General features: G+C 35.8%; 1 protein-coding gene and 1 long non-coding RNA gene across 3 annotated transcripts; both read right to left on the bottom strand.

Annotated features, from left to right (window-relative positions):
* Window positions 1–1,195: 1,195 nt before the first annotated feature.
* Window positions 1,196–5,400, bottom strand: LOC136278157 (uncharacterized). Its single transcript, XR_010716224.1, has 5 exons — window positions 5,258–5,400; window positions 2,185–2,234; window positions 1,909–2,032; window positions 1,703–1,726; window positions 1,196–1,426 (listed from the first exon to the last, which is right to left on the bottom strand). It is a non-coding gene; the product is annotated as an uncharacterized lncRNA (long non-coding RNA).
* A 1,863-nt stretch (window positions 5,401–7,263) lies between these two features.
* On the bottom strand, window positions 7,264–19,469 carry LOC131776488 (mitochondrial sodium/calcium exchanger protein-like). 2 transcript variants are annotated; one of them, XM_066160996.1, is made up of 18 exons: window positions 19,020–19,469; window positions 18,033–18,311; window positions 16,631–16,780; window positions 16,391–16,443; window positions 15,797–15,854; window positions 15,245–15,359; window positions 14,410–14,580; window positions 13,548–13,661; window positions 13,188–13,355; window positions 12,533–12,619; window positions 11,761–11,894; window positions 11,448–11,580; window positions 10,821–10,942; window positions 9,802–9,879; window positions 9,593–9,668; window positions 9,162–9,242; window positions 8,637–8,704; window positions 7,264–8,488 (listed from the first exon to the last, which is right to left on the bottom strand). In XM_066160996.1, the coding sequence occupies exons 2-18, from the start codon at window positions 18,177–18,179 to the stop codon at window positions 8,297–8,299; spliced, it is 1,947 nt and encodes a 648-aa protein (XP_066017093.1). In that variant the 5' UTR covers window positions 18,180–18,311; window positions 19,020–19,469; the 3' UTR covers window positions 7,264–8,296. The 2 variants fall into 2 exon arrangements, with proteins under 2 accessions (XP_066017093.1, XP_066017094.1); XM_066160997.1 differs by lacking the exon at window positions 19,020–19,469 and having other exon boundaries at window positions 7,264–8,154; window positions 8,261–8,488; window positions 18,033–18,383.
* Between the last annotated feature and the right edge of the window lie 142 nt (window positions 19,470–19,611).

Below are 19,611 nucleotides of genomic sequence, written 5' to 3'. Positions count from 1 at the left end.
ACGCTCTTTCAACCAATGACAGTACGTGTTATATCCGAGCTTTATTATAAATAACAATAATAAATAGGACAATATTATATAACAACAAATATTTACTGTAAATTAAATATTTAAGGCTATGATGAATATATGCATGGCATTGTTTCGTATCAGTTTGGAGCTAATCACATATATATTCATTCAAGTACAAAGATATTTAGGGTATGCGAAAATATTTACGTCCTTTTTCATTCACATATATCTAGGACAATGTGAAATTATACTGATAGATCTTTTTTTACAAATTAATACGGTTATTATGCAGGCTATCAAGTTGGGTCAGCGGTGATACTTTATTGCAAGGTATATATATTGAATATATATATTAAAGCTACAAGTGCTAAAAGCGTTTGCTTTAAAATTGACATATGAACTCTAACAAGGAAAAGAATGATATCATTATTATCACCTCCTATATGTACCATTAGCGCACCGAAGAGGTCTATATTTTCTCTTTATATTAGCTTTACCTTCTTTTAACTTTCTTGTCGTCACAAATTTTCTTATGGTCAATATCAGCCATACTTCAGAAATGATATTGTATTACTTATATTACTTGGCAATACCCACATTGATATTGAACAAGGGGTTACGATTTTGATAATCACAGGTTACCATCAAATTTCATTTGCTTTATATCAGTGCAACTTTTAATGAAAGTGAAACGTAACGACCATGAAGCAACACAGTCACACGCTGTCCCTGGTGTGATTAAGAAAAAAAAAAATGATTTTCAGTGGAAATCTAATACAGCGAAGTACCGAATCGAGAATAACTACCAAAATATGCTCGGAAGCACCTATGCGGAATTCTGCACTAAGAAATTGCGAAATCGTGAGGGCGATTTAAAGTTGGCCGGTTCGCCTTCTCTCTACCATCAAACCTTTGGCCTTCTTTGGACGAAAATAATTTTTGACTCGTTTGGATGAACTGTCAACCTTTCTCGAGAGAAGCATCCCCTTTGTCACAAGGGAGAATCATTGAATTGCTATGCTTGCCTCTGGCGCCATGCTAGCCAGGTGCTTAAGAAAAACACACTCTTTTTTTTACGTAGTACATTCACAATTACTTCCGCAATGGATTTCACTTAACTTCTGGAAGGGAAGTGGCAAAGGTCGGAGAGAAGATTAAACTGATCAATACTATCAAAGTTCATTTCAATTTTATTCGCTTTTATTGACCAACATCATTAGCTGTCCGGCACATAATTGAATTGGCGGTTATGTTATATCGTTTTCTCATCAGCCATGAAGCTATAAATATTTACAAACAAGGCTAGCACAGTCTAAACATGGAATAAATTTATATCCAGTTGGGCAGTGTGCTGTTTTACAAGGATCGGCGGGTTCAAAACATGTATCAGGTAAACCAAGGCTGCAATGTTTACCTAAAAATAAGAAGGAAAAACAAACAAACAAATAGTCAAACAACAGTTATCGAATTTTTCCCTTTCTCTGAACACTTAAATTCCTAACTGAATCAGAGATAAGGTGGAAATCATTTAATCGAAAACTGAATTAAAAAATTGCGTTAAAATGTAGAGAAGCTCGAAAAAATTTCTGTTAGTGTAAATAGAGATTCCGACGTATCTACAACTTTTTTTCTCCTCCATTTCATTGATATCAAAGAAGTAATGAACTCTGTAAATATGGTTGCTTCATACCTTCTTGATTCTAGCTCCTAGAACCTGCGGGGAAATAAAAAAGTATAATCAACATGTTTTTAAAAATTGAAAACTATTTAAATCTGTTTAAGACTCTTTAAACCTCAACCACTAGTCGCGGTTAATAACTAGACTGAAACAATCGGATACTAGCATCTCAAAATTGATTTGTTCCTGACTAATCGTAACATGAATTTATATAGTGCCTTTTTTCCAATCTTAATTCATTTGTGGGGCCTGAAAGCAGATGATGCACATCAAGAGAACAGCCACGTAGATCTTTATTGTTGGGAATTTTCACTGATAATGTACGACGTCTGAAAAAGGAACCTAATTGGAGAAAAGAAATCGGATACAAAGTTTAGTCTCAAGTGTACGCATATATATAGGAAAAAGAAATCCCGGTACATTACGTACCAAGCCATAGTCTCACTCTTTAAAAATATGGCCAAGAAAGAAATATATCAATGTACCCTACCTACCTGGATAAATGAAGTAAAATCGTAAACTGCAGAAATCTTCCCAGCCTACCCTAGGGAAGAAAAATTTTAAATGACCAACTTCGAAATTGAATTTGTCATATATATATGAGTATAAAATCTTAACAGAGCAGTTAAATAATGGCCATGATGCTGCAAAAATTACATGTTTAAAAATCGTCAATCGTTATTATTGGCTCCTCATGTCTCCATTAACAATATTGATGAACCGACGTCAATCGTCCGCTTTTAAAGCAGCAGATATAGACACAACCTTTTCAGTTTGAAATGAACTATAGACAAGTTATAAATTATGTAGATTGATGAAGTTTTGAGGTGAGCAAATTTGAAAAGTTCAATTTCAGGGCTAGGAAAATATTTTTATTTTCTTACGGTGCTCTCTATCTCAGTTGCATTTTGGAGTGATGTTTTTGTCGTAGAAATTAAAAAATATAGCAAATAAATGTTTTCTTCAAAAAGCTGATAAAAGGCTCCATTCAAAGTAATTTAGGTGAAAATTGAGTCATGATGTGTAGAGCTTCCAATCGAAAGGAAAAGCGCTGTGAATTTTAGAGTTTGTTGGCTTCACACTGGCATAAAATCATCTACATTTAATGCTTATCAAAAATATCTGAAATACTGAACGGAATTACAACAATAATTCAAAAGCTTTCCTTGATACTGTTTTTCGATATTCAAGTATTTGTAAAGGATTTCCTCATTATGAACGTGTTTTCAGTGAAACTGGGGCCAACCCGCCGTATTTAAAATTTCAAAAAACTCACTTTGATCGAAGATATAAATGTCTTGTTGAAAAATGGCAAAGCAAAGTCAAGAAAGCAATCTACTGCACATGAAAACTTCCTTGCATGGCTCAAGCAATAATTAATGAAATGTGTGTGTTCCTCGTATGTACCCTGGGAATCCCTAATATGCAAGGAATGTCCACTATTTTGTAGTTACCTGTTCTTTATCACCATCACCCTCCAATATGTTTCCATTTACTATATGTGCTGCCTTGTTAGTGATAACACCGGGGTTGAAACTTGACGCATGAGCAAATCTTCTAAATAAATATTTCCTCTCATATCTTGGATACGAAACACAGACATTTTGTTAAGTACATTTGATCGAATTCAGCTTTGACTCACCTTAATTACTTTTATAGGACGTGATGTTTTGCATCAAGGCAATAATAAAATTACACGTTCTTTTTAAGAAAAACATCATAGAAAACGCTACAAAATGAGTTGGAGCACAATTTATTAATAGAGTGAGTTTTAATATTATCCAAACAAAACTAATTATGGTAATTTCCAATTAACGGCTTGAATATTGACGCGCTCTTTTCGTTTAGAGAAATGTGTTCTACTAAAGCCAAGCTTTAACCTCAAAAAAACAGTTCTGGTCTTATAGCAAAACACTGAAAAGAGTCACGCTTGCCAGCAAATAAGTTTGACTTGAGTTTGTGTTTCAAAAGGGTGTCGGTCGACTTGACAATTGGCACCCTGGCCGCAACTGGCAACAGTGGCACGCTGGCCGATTTGAACACGCTGGTTCAGGGACTATGGCACTCTGACTTTGTTCCCTTATCTTACCATACATTTTCTCTGAAGCGCTCAAAATTTTTTCTGCATACACAACACTCTCGCGCTTCGCTCGTCTGGCATGTTGGCAATTAATAAATCAACCATGACCTACAAGAAATCGTTATATTGTTCCTTAACTTGATACTTAACCACAAAAAAAAAAAGAAAGAATTCAAACAGTGAAAGTAAGCAACCTTTTTGCACACAAACGTTGCATTTTGTCTATGATGCCTTCTCGCTCATCTGGTGACCATTGCAGAACCTCAGTCAGCGTTTGCACTTAAACACACTAAATTCATTGTCATGCATGATATTCTGTGGTAATGGACCTCTGATAAAAATGCTTATCTACTATGCTTTGCTGCAAATTTCCTGTCAAGTTTAGCCAAGAGTTCGTGTCACTTATCTTCTGACAGTCAGTGGATGAAACTAGCAATGGAGTTGTAACCCAGCTCTAAGTCTTTCTTTAAGGGTTAAACTGACCGTAAAAAAAAAACAACAAAAAACCGAAAAAAACCGAAAAAACAGTGACGGTTGCTCACAAGACAACTGCAATTTTTTTCGCTGTCTGTCTTAATAATTCAAGCGTACCCGCAGGGAAATATTTTAAACATTATTTGTAGTAAACCTTGAATTTTGACTTTGTATGTCTATGTTTCCAAACTCCATTTCCACTGACAACCTGTTATATAAAGTGAACTTTTAAAGAGAATTCAAGATAACCTAGGAAAAGCAGTTGTGTCCGTTATGGTATGAACGACTTGTAAGATTCATTTAAATTAAATATATAAAACTCCGCTATGCGAGCATAATATTCAGTAAATGAAGTCATGGAAAAGTCTTCCTGCAACAGATCGTGACAAAAAGAGAAACCACTGCAATATTTTAGAATAAAGAGTAGCGATATAAAAACATGACGTTTCGGCGACGACATGTCACCATTATTTGAGAAAAATTTGATTGAAAATTTGAGTGCCTTATTTACGAGATACTTTTGATAAGGAAAAAGAGACCGACTCTGAACACTCAAAATGACTCCATTCCAGCGAAACTGTTTATTTAGAATATTTTTCCATTCTTTTGTTTATTCCCGCCTCGTTTATTCTAATGTAATTTGTTACTTACTATTGTATATATAACGTTCACTATCTTGTTATAATTTGCATTTGATAATGGTGACATGTCGTCGCCGAAACGTCATGTTTTTATATCGCTACTCTTTATTCTAAAATGTTTCTCAAAACCTCTCATCAATGCAATATTAAACTTTATATTAAAGAGATGCAGCTTTCCAGTAAAATGAAATAAATTGGGTAAACAAGCAAATAGTAGGAGAAACAAACCGCTGGAAAAACTAAGAGGGGATATTCGAAACCTCGACCGTCAGACAACGAACCCATACAGCTACAAGATTAAGTTTCATTCCACAAAGGGAATGAATAAAAGGAAGAAATATGTGTCTATAGTTAATTATAAGCCAAACTGACTTAGATATAATTGAAGTCTGTACAGGTGGTTAGCAGCCGAGATCGTCTCAGGAGAGAGCAAAGACGAGAATGAACATTTAGAAACTGCAGAACGTAATATAAGTAACAACGTCACAATGACTAGAGATATATATCAAATATGCCTTAAGCTGTGATTAATTAAAAAACGTCAGTAATAAAGATGAAGTTCAGCTAATATAAAGTTTGTGGTTTAGTTTTAAAGAAAATACATACCTCAGATATTTAACAAACGTTAAGCCAAAGGTATGGATATCGGTAAACGTTCCTTGTTGAAGGGGGGAATGCTCACGTGCAAGAGAAACCGGAGCGCAAATAGGGAAAGCCTAAAACCACATCGGATACCAAATCCAAAAACCCATTGGTGTTTTTACGAAAATTAAATGCTCAAAAACGGAAAATTTGCAAACTGCAATGAACGCCAGACACGAAAAACCGAAAAATTCAATCCCCCCTCCCCATGCATTTGTTTATCAGATTGATTACTCCACCCGCGGAGCAAATATTTCATTTTTTAATTGAAGTATTTGCTACAAACAAACACTCTGAGCATAGAGAGATTCCTTTTTATTTTTTTAAGGGATCGTGAGTATTTCAACCTTTAAATTTTAAGACAAGATCTGATGTCTGGGAATCGTGATTATCAACCAAACTATATTTGTTTTCTATTCCAGTACTGACAAAAGGTACCAGACCAATATTCTATTGAGTCATCCTGACATAGCAGGTTTAGTAAATATCGAGCAACTTTATATGTTGTGTTTCTTGTCGTAATATGACGCTTATATTGTTTTTAAACAAGTAGTCAAGAATATAATGCTGACAGAATAGAGGGTCTTAAAGGGGTTAACCGCTGGCCGTAAAAGACGGCCAAAAAATTTTGCCGTTTTGCGTAGAAATTGGCAAAATTTTAACCGTTAGTCGTAGGAAAAGTTGATGGTAAAAACCTTTTCCTATCTGCGATGTGTCATTTTGTGTTTAAGGTAGCTGTAAAATGAAAAAACGTTTTTAACCGTTGGGCGTAAAAGCCAGATTACTTAGATTTCTGAGAGGTGGGTGACTTCGCTAAACACAAAATTTATGTGTTTCATAAAAAGGGTGATTTTTAGTGGCAATGAAACCAGTTTACAATGAGTCAACGTACAGTAATACGTTTTATAGCGTAACGCAGTTATCATCGTCCTTCTTTCCACGCCTTATTGAGCCTTGCTCTGCTGCTATCAAACAACAAGCTGACTCTAATCGACGCTGCGGCACGAGCCAGTATGTTTCGAGCCAGCGGGTGATGCAAGCACGGGTGGGTTCACAGGATTTCAGGTACGATCATTTCTACTGCCAGACCCCTGATGGACCTCTCGCACGCTTGGTCGCTTTCACTAACAGAACGCCTGGAGCGAGTTACAACAAAACAAACGCGAGGAAACCTCTTCCTGACTATAACCACACGGTTTCCTAGTTGCGACAGTTGGCTCATAGACTAAACTTTACATGTGAAAAGCTATCAGGTAGTCGTAACGACGGAAAAGGCGGGCGGGCGGTAGAAAAAAATTAACTGGGGTGTCTGTTGATCCCTATAACCAACGCCAAACGGGCTTCACTGACACTCTCTCTGATGAACCAAATTTAGAATTATAGTTTGTTAAAAAGAGAAGAACTGATAGCGGAGCTAGCAGAGCGTAGCCCCATAATTATACAAAATAGTAGTAACCCATCAAGCCGAAAAAATTTAGATGTACGACCTTGTAAGGTGCTACTTTTAACGTACGTGGTCAAGTGTACCGCAGGCACGCCAACGCCACTGCTTTGTCCAGTAGTCCAGAGGTCAATGCACTAGGCTCCGAGTCGGACGACCAGGGTTCTAGTCCTAGCCGGGGCCAGGCGTTGTGCCCTTGAGACGTGCAGGAACAAAAAAAAACGCGAGCTCCGCTTTTACGCCTGGCTAAATCTTTATATTAGACAAGAATATCAAGCACTTGATGAACCTTTGTTTTAATCTGTGTCGGTTTTGACATTTCGTTGATTGTCTTCCTTTTGTCGTGGATATCGTTGACCATTACTATAGGGAGGGGGACGGTTTTTCTTTGAGACGAAATCTTCTTTAAGAACGTTATTTAATCAATATTATAATTTGTTTAATAACATTTTTCTCTGACTTTGTTCACCCTTAATAAGTCAACTCAAATTTTTCCTTACATTTAGACATCATCACTAAAATATACATTTCGTCAAAAACTGATAAAAATTTATTTGGAGACCTCTGAATTCTCCAGTACATATTAAAAATTCTGACTTAAGCTTATCATCTCGACATTTTAACAACTATTATTTGTAAAAAAAAAAAAAACTACACTCATTTACCATATTACGCTGACCACCTCATTTGGGTGATCACGAAGAGATCACTAAAGCTGTGCTCATTTCTGTAGTTAACATACATACTTATTCTTCTTTTCTTTTGACATTTATTAGTGATTCACTGATATAATTTTGCACCTGCCATTTTAAATACCCGTATTTACATTACCTTTTGGTAAAAAAAGTTCTAAAAATTCATTACAACCTAAATAATGATTGAATAATTTTATGATTCTGGATCCTAAAACGTAAAAGCATTTGAATTAAAAAATCAGCAAGTGAATGAAAACGATTCCTTTTGTCCTACGACAAGTCTGAAGGCTGCCGTCCGACACAAATTTAGTGAAATGTTTAGTTTTCTAGACACGAGATATTTTTTTTTTTGACAAATACTTTACTGTAATACTTGAAGAACCTAAACGTTAACTTACATGGCCCACTTCAGAAGTTCCAAGATAGTTCCTTGAGGTTTTACCATCATGATATGTCATTTCCTCGTTTGACAAAAAACTTAAGCGTTTATCCTAGATAAAAAAACTTTCCTGTCAGACAGAATTCATTAACCAAACTTTACCGAGCCCTTAATTCGAATACAAAAATATCTTCAGTGGTACGATTAAAAAAAATCACCTAAATTGTCACTCTAAGAAATATGATAATCTGCCGTCACTGATGATGAGCATGTTGAACAGCTGTTGCCACGGATACTGCTAAATAGGCCAGATACAGTGTTAAAAGATACGCGCCATACATCCGGGGCACTCTGAATCCCATTAAAGGAATACAGATGGCAGACGAGCTGAGACTGGCAGCTAGAAATGCAGCTGAGATTATGTATTGGTTATCTTGGTGATGTAACTATAAAAAATGACATAATGGAGAAAAATTGGGGAAAAGTGAGGTTTGTAAAACGGTTTGCACGAGAGCAATGTTACACCGATGATGCAGAATGTCGTAACTGCTGGCCGACACTTAAAGTTATTGGAGTAGTAAAGTAAGTACTTACATGTATCAGATGTTGACTATCTGTTACAGTGACGTAAGTACATGGTATACCAATACCTAGTAACATATCTAAATAAATGATCAGGAAACATTTATATTCAAACGTATTACAATGTTGCTTCAAATTTTCCCCGATGAGACTATACCATTTTATTAATGTGTGCGCAAATGCACTGAATCCGTAGACAAGGAACAAGTTTTCACAGGGAAGGAGTCCCAATGCGTCTAGTAGGATACCAAAGCCGCATGCGCTGTTGACAACTCACTAAGAAACTTTTGAATCCACTACACATGTCGTAAGAGTGAGGAGCTGTTGAGGTCGTTTCATTCACGCGTAAGCGAATCATAAAATATACAAGGGTCGCTTCTAGTGCTTCTGTAGTGGTATCTTTGCAGGTTCATAATTCTTTGATGGGTGAAGAACTCATTAAAATCTAACATTGACAAAATTTCCCAAGCTCGCAAAGCGTTTGCGCGTCTAGAGCAACACACTGACAACGATTCACACTCATCACAGAAAGGATACTTAACAAAGGACCTGCGAAGCAGGCTGATACAGCCATTTGACCAAATCCCTGCTTTGCCATGGCCGTATTTGATATTAAATCTGCGAGGATGAAATGAGAATAATGTAACAAAATAAAACGCAAGGGTTACTACTTAGTATTTAATCAACATGTATTATTGGTAGAACTTTCGATATCTAGAAAAAAGACCATGTCACTTTATTTCTGTATTTCTTATTTGTTTGTTTGTTCTAATTTTTTTTGAAGAGGACGTTCTCTTTTAATTCTGTAGTAATTAGTAATTCATACATGTGAAAGACACAAGGATATTGCTGATAGACTAAACTTCGAGTTTATATAAAACTGTATGTATGTATGCAGGTAAAATGATTTCCTAAACTGATTTCAGCAAACAGGAACTGATAAGAACAAGGGAAGAGTCCAAACTTACCACCTAAACTGTTTCCCCATGCAAGAAAAGTAAGACCAAGAATTGCATCACTTAAACCAAGCACGATACCGAACATCTACAGATCAAAGAATGGAAACAAAATCAAAGTCGCAAGTCTAAAGAAAATGCCCCATAAGATTTACATCGGGGTGTCAAATAGGGCGCCCAAAATTCGCAAAGCATAACTGACAACAAGAGGTCTTCTATACCTTGAGAAGGTTGACAATCTCATTTGCTGTGATGTAAATCCAAACCACGGAAACCACAAACGCCAGATAGGCAAACAACTGATGAGAAATTCAATAACGTAATAAGACTAGTAAGTGATCGATTTTAAATCTCATATTGCTGTATCTATACCTGAGAAGACTGAAACTGATTTATTAACGTTTTGCCAGAATCTACCGATCAGGAGTGATGATTAGGATGCGACTGTTTCGCACCACGGGTTTGGGTACTACTACTGATTTTAAAGATTCACCAGGAAAAAAAAAGTCCTCGGGGTCTACCAATTTTTATAACTAGTTTATTCAGCGAGTTTTCCCTTGCACACGCGCTTGCTAGTCAACTGAAAGCAAAAAATACACGTGAGGATCGCCTATATCGGTTATAACAAAAACAGAAGCGACAAAAAGCTTTTTAGAATACGTACAGTGTTGATATAATCACAATTCTGCAAGACGTTATCCCGCTGAAAACGCGATATTATACCAGTCCTTGCACAAAGGCAGAAAACACACTTTTCGAATAAAGCAAAGTCCTTTCAACCTGATCTCGGATTCCCTACTGCCGCTTTCTTAATCCAACTCACCTATATGAACTAATCTTGACAGCCCCTGATATCTTACGCAAACAAAAAAATGCTTTATCTTAAATAAACAAAAAATGCTTGATTAAAAACATCTGTCGGCGAAGTGCAAAACAGCGATCAAGAGTGGAAATCCTTCCAACACATTGTTTAATGAAAAATTCAGAAAGATTTCCGTATGACTCCGTGTTGTTCTAAAACAAAGCATTACTCTCGGAGGTAAGCCATTGTTTTCACTGTTTTTTTGCTTTTATCAAATAACTGCATGCGTAACAAAGTATGGATCATAAAGAAATCTTGCCAAACTTTTGATCTTTATCAATAAAAAGTCCTGAATTATACAACTTTAAAAATGTGATTTTTCTTAACATGCAGACGTCTCTAAAAATACCTTCCTGAGCAACATTTAAAAGTTCTTACCGAATGGCCCCGAGGCCTCTTTTCACTCTTTGTTGTCATAGCAACAATCAAAGCTAGAACCAGTCCAGCGCAGAGAGCCAGGGCCCAGGCAGGAAGTTTTCCACCAATCATATGACTATAATCTTAAAAAAAAATCTCATCAGTGCATGTTTATTAATAAAATAAACCTCCAGTTTTCGTTACGCGAAAGATCTCTAAATATTAAAATTTCACCGTGTTAAAAAAAATGTTTCCCCGTAAGCCCTGTTCATCCTGTAAAATAGCTTCTGTTTAAAAGAAAAAAATTACCATTTTTTTCAAAGAGAGAGTTTAACATGACGGAATTGTTTTGCTCGCTAGTTTTTCTTTGTTTTGTTTTGCCCTGTTTTTGTCTCTTTTTTTTTTAAGGTTTAGTCTTTTTCTTAGCTAGGGGTCTGTATCTTGTGGAAGAAACCTATTCAGTGGGGACAATACATCTCTTAATAGTTTCCTCAATTCACAAGTCGGGAGGGGTGGCAGAGAGCCACATGATGAAAAATTCCCCCAGGATGTTATAGCTGCTCATTAACGGGAAGTTATGCAGTAAGAAACATTGAGTTCATAAGTGATCTTTTCGTGAGACAACATCGTGAGATAAGAAATCCTTACTGTTTGTAGCCACGACACCAAACACAGGCATTGTTAAGCAATGTAAAACATTCAGCCATTTATTCCAATTATGCTCCTCTTCATCATAATCCACCACTGGTATGGTAAGATTCAAACAAAATACTGCTGGAGCCTGCAATCATCGAGAAAATATCTTACTGAATAAATAAGTGCTTACCTAGTGAATTCATATGATAATATGTTAGAGGGAGGGTTGTCCATTTCTTGCTTTTTATATGCTCATTTGACACCATACCAAAAATTGAGTCAAATTTTAATCTCAGTTACAGCATTACAGATAAAAATTTCTTACCTTACAAACCATAAAGCATTTCTTGAAAAAGTTACTCCTGTTCCATTCTTCCCGGTCAATTGGTTCCAGGCCAAAGAGAAATTTTCTCCAAGCACTAATTTTCCGTTTACCTCCCAAAAGAGGAAAATCTTCCTCTGAAGGAGAAAATTATTAACATTAGTGGACCATGATTCAATCTCTTTGCATCATGCTGTTTATTATCTTGAGCATCTGGTAAGTTAGGGAAGTGTAGTTGACCAGTGTATGAACTTTAACCCCTTCACTGCCCGTGGGAAATGCCAAATTTGTCTAAAATGTGAACGATGAACAATTAGACCACGTATAATATATCATTTTGAAGGTATTTTCAGAGGTATGCAATAAATGACACCAGCAGTTGTGAAGGAGGAAACGGAAAGACTGAGAAGTGCCTTAAGTGAAAAATAAAAAACGTTGAAATTTTTCGTTTGCCTCGTACATATAGGGTATACCACTAAACTATAGCTTAAACTCAGAAGCTCTCAGAGCATTGATTGTTATAAGATATTACCTTGACAAAACCGTAAAAAGAAAAAAAGTTCCAAAGGTTGCAGGAGTGGTAAACCAAGTCTTACAAAGAAGAGGGCTATGATTTTATGCATTTTAATGATCTTTTAGTTGTGAACATTTCAGAAAGAAGATAAAATATTGAGCATGTAACGGCATCTCATGACATATGGCTTTCCCAGGTATTAAAGGGTGAGGGGAAGCTAACCCAGTGCTTAAAACAAATAAACACTTGCTATACAATTACCTGAATCGGATGAATACTGCCTGGTAAGGGCTGGGGCGTTTTGAAATGCTGGAGCTATGAGGGTATTCTCAGAAGAAATCAGGGCACCTATAAAAAGAGGAAAGTACAAGTTTGATATTTGAGTGCAGAAAAGTCTTCTTTGATGTCCTTAAGGCAGATATTGTGTGACCCAGCCATACACTTGCTTCAGAAATTATGAAATTCAACCTATGTATATATGGAAGATTTCATGCTGCACCACTGTGCACTGTGGTGCAGCATGAAATGCATGCACTCTTGGGCAAGACCCTTCACTCTCAGAGCTTCTCTCCACACAAGAAGTATAAACTGTAACAGTTGCCCAAAAAGACTGTCAGGGGAACCTTATGACATGTTAGTGGGAGGGGGAAGGTGGATAAACTGAGCCTGACCTGAATGATAACCCCATCCCTGGGAAGTAGCAATTATAGTTCTGGTTGCTTCATGCTACAAAACCACAATAGGCTCTGGCTTAATTGCTTCACATCCTATTTCCTACTGCCAATGGATTGGATACCACCACTGAATTGACATAAAATACTTCCATTAGGCATGTCAAATTTTGCTTGTTACCCACAACTAATGGTAATTTTATTGTGAGGCTGAGCTGCATGTAACTTTATCACTGTAACAGTACCTGAGATCATACTATGAGGCGTAAGAGAAATGTTTCTGCGGGGGACATAATTTTTTTGTGAATTAACACTTGAAGCCCAGCTGGAGTGTTCATTAGCATCTCTCACAGTATCCAATTGTCTTCTTGCTCCTGCTGAGTTGCTTGTGTCAAATAATTCTCCTCTGGATGCTGTTCATTAAAATGGAAATTTTCAATTTAAATCAATATGTCCACAATTTTTGGGGTGTGTTTGCAAAGTAGACAAGGCGCATACAAATAAATATGTGGTATTTATTTAACATTTATGTAATCAGTCTTATAATGTATATTATTTAAAATGTGACTGTACTCCCATGGGTGATAAAAAGGTTGAAAACAAACCTATCTTTGAATCAGGTTGTATTTCCACTTGCACTGCCTTCCTTTTCCACCCCTGGTAGATGTAGCGTGCAATAATAACCACAGCGATGTACACAACATAAAGTGCTATGAAACCTTTTTAATAAGGGAGAGATTACAATTGAGTGAAGCTAGAGTAAATCTCTTTGAGCTCTTTTACTCCTAGAAGTGATCAACAAGTAACTTCTCCCCATGATATCAATACAGTTTTCAGCAAACTGGTGGTGAGAATACTCAAACTTGTCTGGTGGAGGTTTTTATTTGGTCATTCTAAAACTATATTCTCATAACCATTTTACACTGCCAGAGGGGTGAATTAACAATTAGATCTTGAGAGTGAACATATTACAAATGGGTTTTCAATGACTCATTATCATTAGGCAGTATCACAGAATAACTCCTTTGCATTTCCAAAATTAAATGTAATGTTTTTCTTTTTTAACTGATGCAGAGGTAGATAAACTGGGTTAGATTGCTGTTAGTTCAAGAGTTTCTTTAAGATGGTGAAATAACCATAAGCCATTGGCCACAAAGAATAAATGAAAACAACAGGAACTACAATGCCTGAGGTACAACAGTCTTGAAAAATCCCACCACAACAAAAATCCTACTTTTTGAGCATACAGCTAACATCAGTATTTTCCCTAAATTTGGTTAGAAAATTTAGAGCAATTTTTTTTAACTTAAAAGGTTTTCACCTTTGATAAAACAGATTTAAAGTTTAAAAAACTTTGTAAGACAATAAAACAAGCAGTAAAAATGACATGATCATTATTTCATGTTCAGTTATTAATAATACTTATCTTGGAGCTTTCACCATATCTTTAAGTTAATGATATTTTACCTATTGCCACTGCCATTGTAATTTTTTGCCTGTACAAGGTAATAAAAGCCCATGACACAGCACCCAAGTAGAATAATACGTCCCTGGTAAAAGGACGGTTTGTCAGGGTAAGGTCATTTGAGATAAATGATATTACCCCAACAACCACTGTTGTTACAAAAATACCAGCACCTGAACAAATAAGATCAATAGAAAAAGTTACAGATATGTAATTCAGTGTCTCCTTTCAGATCTGATTTACTTACATTTGATTGAGCTTTAAAAGAAAACTCTCATCTTGCGGTTTAAAAGAATACTTTTAACTCTACCCATGACTTCACTCATATTGTTCAAAGATTTAACTTTTTCAACTATCGCCAAGGGACTAATTTTTTTTTTCTTTTTTGGGACAGTCCATATCAACTGAATATACTTGATCGGATAAAACAGTATCTGGATTAAACCTGCACCATAAGCATGTACTATTACATTACTTTAAAATACAGCTGTAGATTCTTGCATCCTTTTGGTGTTGAGCAAAACAATCGATGGTACACTGCATATGCTGCAGTTTAAAATTAATTCAGATTTTAATATCATCTAAAACTTGTTCAATTTGCTTTTTCCTTGTGTAAAGACATTGGTAGTACAGCCTGGACAAAGGTATAAAACTGTCTATTAGATCAAAATCAATTTGACCAGAGATCCATTTAAACTTCAACACAAACTTTCATAAGATGTTTCATAATTACAAGACAAGAAGCACATAATTATAGAGGCAAACTATAACCTAAGGTTAATCAAATCAAGGGTCATCCTTGGGTTGGATTTGTGCTAAAGATTTTGTGCAGCTTACCAAAGAGGGCTTGTATCACAAGCTGTACTCCACTTTGATCTCTGTTCTGAGTGAAACCTGCCAGAGAACTAAAGATGTCAGGGGCACCATTGCCAAAAGCAAGGAATGTAACTCCCTGGAGTGTGTAACTTTGTTAAGGAAACTCTTGTGAACTTCAGTGGTTGGGCTTCTCCCAGTCCTTTGGGCATGTAAAAAGTAGTTTAAAAGAAGCTATTTACTAGCTTTAACCCCAAAAAAGATAGATAAAGCCTCCATAGAGCTACTTCACTTTAGATAATGAGTTTGAGATTTCTATCATTTGAGAGTTGAAGAGAGAGAGGCCCAAAGTGACGATCAGGCAAACACATTGAGAACAAAATTGAGAAACACATTGAGAACTTGAACTGTTTTTCGCCATTTTAAATCTGCCAGCTTTTCAAACCTTAACTACCAGGTAGAATTCCAACCAGTACATTTATACTACTCTGACTAATACTGTGGTATATGCAGGCTTACGTGCTTAAGCCTGATTAATTTTGAGAGAGATAAAGATGAAGGTTGAGTAAAGGATACGGCAATGTTCTGGCTGATTCCTAAAGTTCTAGAAATCACTGTTAAAGATGGACAGAGGCTGCAAGGGAAACAGTCCATGTACAATTAATTTCCCAAAATTAAGTTTATTCAAAGAAAAAAAGTTTATCTATAAAAATCATTGAAGGATATCTCCTGATTGAACACATCTTCCAACTAAACATCAGACAAGGATATGAATATAATTACAAAGATATGAATGTGAAAAGCATATTGTAAAACAAATTTTTATGTAATTCTTCACAGAAAGTCATCAACACCAGAAACCCAACCACCATGTCAAACTTACAACCAAGTTCAAGACCACTGTGGTTTCACTACAATTTACCCTTTCACTCCCAAGATCTACTTAGTAATTCTCCTTACCATCTGTCAAACATTGCTTATAATTGAAGTTCTGAGAATTAAATGACAAATCTATGCTAATCCCATTAAAAATTTATATTTTTCTTTATTCTCATTACTCAAATGTCTGCTTGGTATTGATATCTTAGAGAGAAATTTTGTCTTGGTCTGACTGCTGGATGTGAAATGGTCAACATAACACAACCTAAAGAGAGTAGTTTTCCAACTCACTAGTCATCTGCTGTCAGTCCAAGGGTGATGAATAGAAACACCAGCCATATACCCTAGTAAAAAGAAGTTATAAAAATTGCAATATACACTAAATAATTATTTTGTCTTTCAAAATTATTTTAGATAATAGCACATGCCGACCAGTTACAGCTTTGAGACTAAATTTTTCCTGAGAGCTAGCCAATGCCCTGATAATGTTATAATAATTTACAGTAGTGCTGCAAAAGTAAAAGTACTCACAAGTAAACAGTAGGCAAGAGGACAAACTTTACTTGAAAACCAACAGTAAACAATCTGCATGTAGGGTATAGATCCTTCATTACAACTTGGATGCGACTTGACAAACTGGCAGCGGTATGAATTATTTATGCCATGCACAGAAGAACAATGCTGTCAGTAAAGGAGGAACCAATAAAAATAGTCAGTAAGTTGGTAATAGAGAGCTTTTGAAAAACCATGAAATAAATAATACACCTTTTTGCTGTAATAGAGTTTTAAGTCAGCTACAGCACCATAGCAAGACATAACCATTTATAAAGAATCAATATGGTACATTTTGAGCTCTGTGATGTTGAATAGAGATAGATGTTCTGGGGTATGATTTATGACGAGGATTAAGTTCCTCCCTTCTACAACCCTTTTTTAATAATAATATGTTATATGTTATTATTTAAATAAAGTTGTTATAATAAATAAATAAAATGTTCTTGTTTGCTCTACTAGTATCAGGGATAAAGTAGAAACCAAAAGCCTAGCCCCAATAAGGATTGAAACTTCTGCTTTTGTGATCAAATGGTCTACCACCGAGGTACAAAGCACTGAGGTATAAAGAAATCCTTGGTGAGTTTGGCCAATAGTCACTAGAATTTATCCAACACAATGGTTACCAGACTACCATTGCATTTCGACTCCTTGTGCCGGACAAGATTTTTTCTTTGTCTGATGCTGGTATGAGATGATGTCATCTTTCTTTAATTAACTTCTGATCATTCAACCTGTTTGCTAATATCCTCCTCTGCAGAACTTCAATATGAGAACTACTGAGCAGATAATTGCATGACTCATCCTCCTGTGACTGATGAGAATGGTTTCAGCCAATTAGCTCAACTCCAAAATAGATTTTGAGCGTGTTATGTTGAGGGATTTCATATTTTATCTGGTACGAGATCCTTATGCTGCATTACATCAATACATATTCATGAATATTCAGGATTTTTGAAATACAGGAAATCTGTTGTTCCATTAATTTCGTGACAACTTGTCAGTCCAAAATTATGTACCAGGTGATCGTGTTACTCAGTGCAAGTCAGTCACCCAGTGCAAGGTTAACGTAAAAAGGCAGGATCGAACTTCTATATTGGCAATTGACCCCACAGATTAACAACATAAGACAATAAAGGAAAAAGGAAATACTCCGTGATGTTTTACTTTCGAAATGGAAATATGGATTAAATTTAATATAAGCTGAGCATTACTAAGCATATTCATTTAGTAGGGCTACACGATCGCTGAATACCACTTGGTTACCGTAATTCGTTCTACTTTTCATCCCTCATATCTTCCTGTATACAAGAATATTTTGAGGTCTATTGAAATTGCGCGAATATAGGCTTTACTGTTAACGCAGCTCTACTAGGCTAACCTGTTGTTGATTTTCATCTGAATCTGCTTCCAAAAGCTTTCGAATGTTTCCAATACCCTGCTGAAGATGTGAAGAAGTCCCTTGCAGTGAAATGAGAGAGATCGTCAATATAAGTGTCCCAAACACTTTCGAGGATGACTTCGGCATATCTGTTCTTGGTACAAATTGTATGAAGCTGACTACAAGGGTCTAAGAATTTTGCTTCACTTTCAAAGAAATTTGTTTTAAAGAAAAGATGACGAATGCCTTCTCTCGAGCCGACGGTGACTTTCACCTAGACTGGAAAGTGATAAAGTAGTAAGCGTGGACTTTCTGTTTCTAAACACAGACTGTACCGTAAAGCGCCATTAATAGATTGTTTTCAGTCACGTGATCTCATTTTAAGTGAAGTATATACAAGCATGTGTGGGGTGCTATATAACAATAGGACAATATCATATAACAACAAATATTTGCTGTAAATGAAATATTTAAGGCTATGATGAATATATGCATAGCATTGTTTCGTATCAGTTTGGAGCTAATCACATATATATTCATCCAATTACAAAGATATTTAGAGTATGCGGAAATATTTACGTCCTTTTTCATTCACATATATCTAGGACAATGCGAAATTATACATAGATCATTGTTTACAAATTAATACGGTTATTATGCAGGCTATCAAGTTGGGTCAGCGGTGATACTTTATTGCAAAGTAAGTAGGTCATGTATGGGGAATTATTATGTCCTCAATGTGGACTCCAACCAAGAGATGAATTTAAAAGGAAAATTTATTCCACATTCACAATCAATCGAGTAAATTGAACGCATCCGATTACGTTGAAGACGAAGGTAAAAATGATGTAAATGATGTAATTGATGTAATCGATGAAAAGGTGAAATGATGGTTCGACTAAAAGGAATAATTACGACTATAAATTATAATAGATCTAAGAAAATTGACAAACGAAATGAAAACAAAAAAAAAGACCAACGACTTACAAATATTTCCTCCTATTGATGTGAACGGGTGGAGTAAAATAAACGATGATTTGAAAACAAGATCTTGCCGTGACGAAAGCCAACACTGAATATATAATACACTGAAAAACTAGAACTTAAAGGCGTTATCAAAAGAGTCACATGAAGATTAAGGTTAAAATTTAAATCGAGGGTAACGCACTTGCGTGACCGGTCACGCACGTTTGAATCTTACACTCAATACATATTATGTCCTATACTTTACATACATAAAATGTCCTATACTTCACTTATAATATCCTACACATACAGTGCAAAAGAAGACTAGATACAACTATACACAGCTATACAGAGCTATAAACAATCATACATAGCTATACACAGCTACACAGAGCTTTGCACAGCTATACAGGGCCATATAAGGCTATACACAGCTATGAAGAGTTATACAGCGCTATACACAGCTATACAGAGATATACACAGCTATATACGGTTATACAGGGCTATGCACAGCTATGCAGAGCTATACACAGCTATACAGACATACAAACAGCTATACAAGTCGAATACAGGGCTATACACAGCTATACCGAGACAAACACAGCAAACAAT

Source organism: Pocillopora verrucosa, chromosome 14 (genome assembly GCF_036669915.1).
Source record: "Pocillopora verrucosa isolate sample1 chromosome 14, ASM3666991v2, whole genome shotgun sequence".
In the NCBI taxonomy this organism is placed as follows: domain Eukaryota; kingdom Metazoa; phylum Cnidaria; class Anthozoa; order Scleractinia; family Pocilloporidae; genus Pocillopora; species Pocillopora verrucosa.
The sequence above is the reverse complement of the archived record's forward strand: the minus strand, read 5'-3'. Positions and strand labels throughout refer to the sequence as shown.

Bases quoted from the DNA above. Each gene is read 5' to 3' on its own strand.
- LOC131776488 (XM_066160996.1), bottom strand. From the start codon at position 18,179: ATGCCGAAGTCATCCTCGAAAGTGTTTGGGACACTTATATTGACGATC. The intron at 15,360-15,796 runs GTATCCTTTACT...TACACACTCCAG, and splicing joins GAATCAGCCAGAACATTGCC to GGAGTTACATTCCTTGCTTT. The intron at 8,489-8,636 runs GTAAGTACTTAC...CATTTTTTATAG, and splicing joins ATAGTCAACATCTGATACAT to TTACATCACCAAGATAACCA.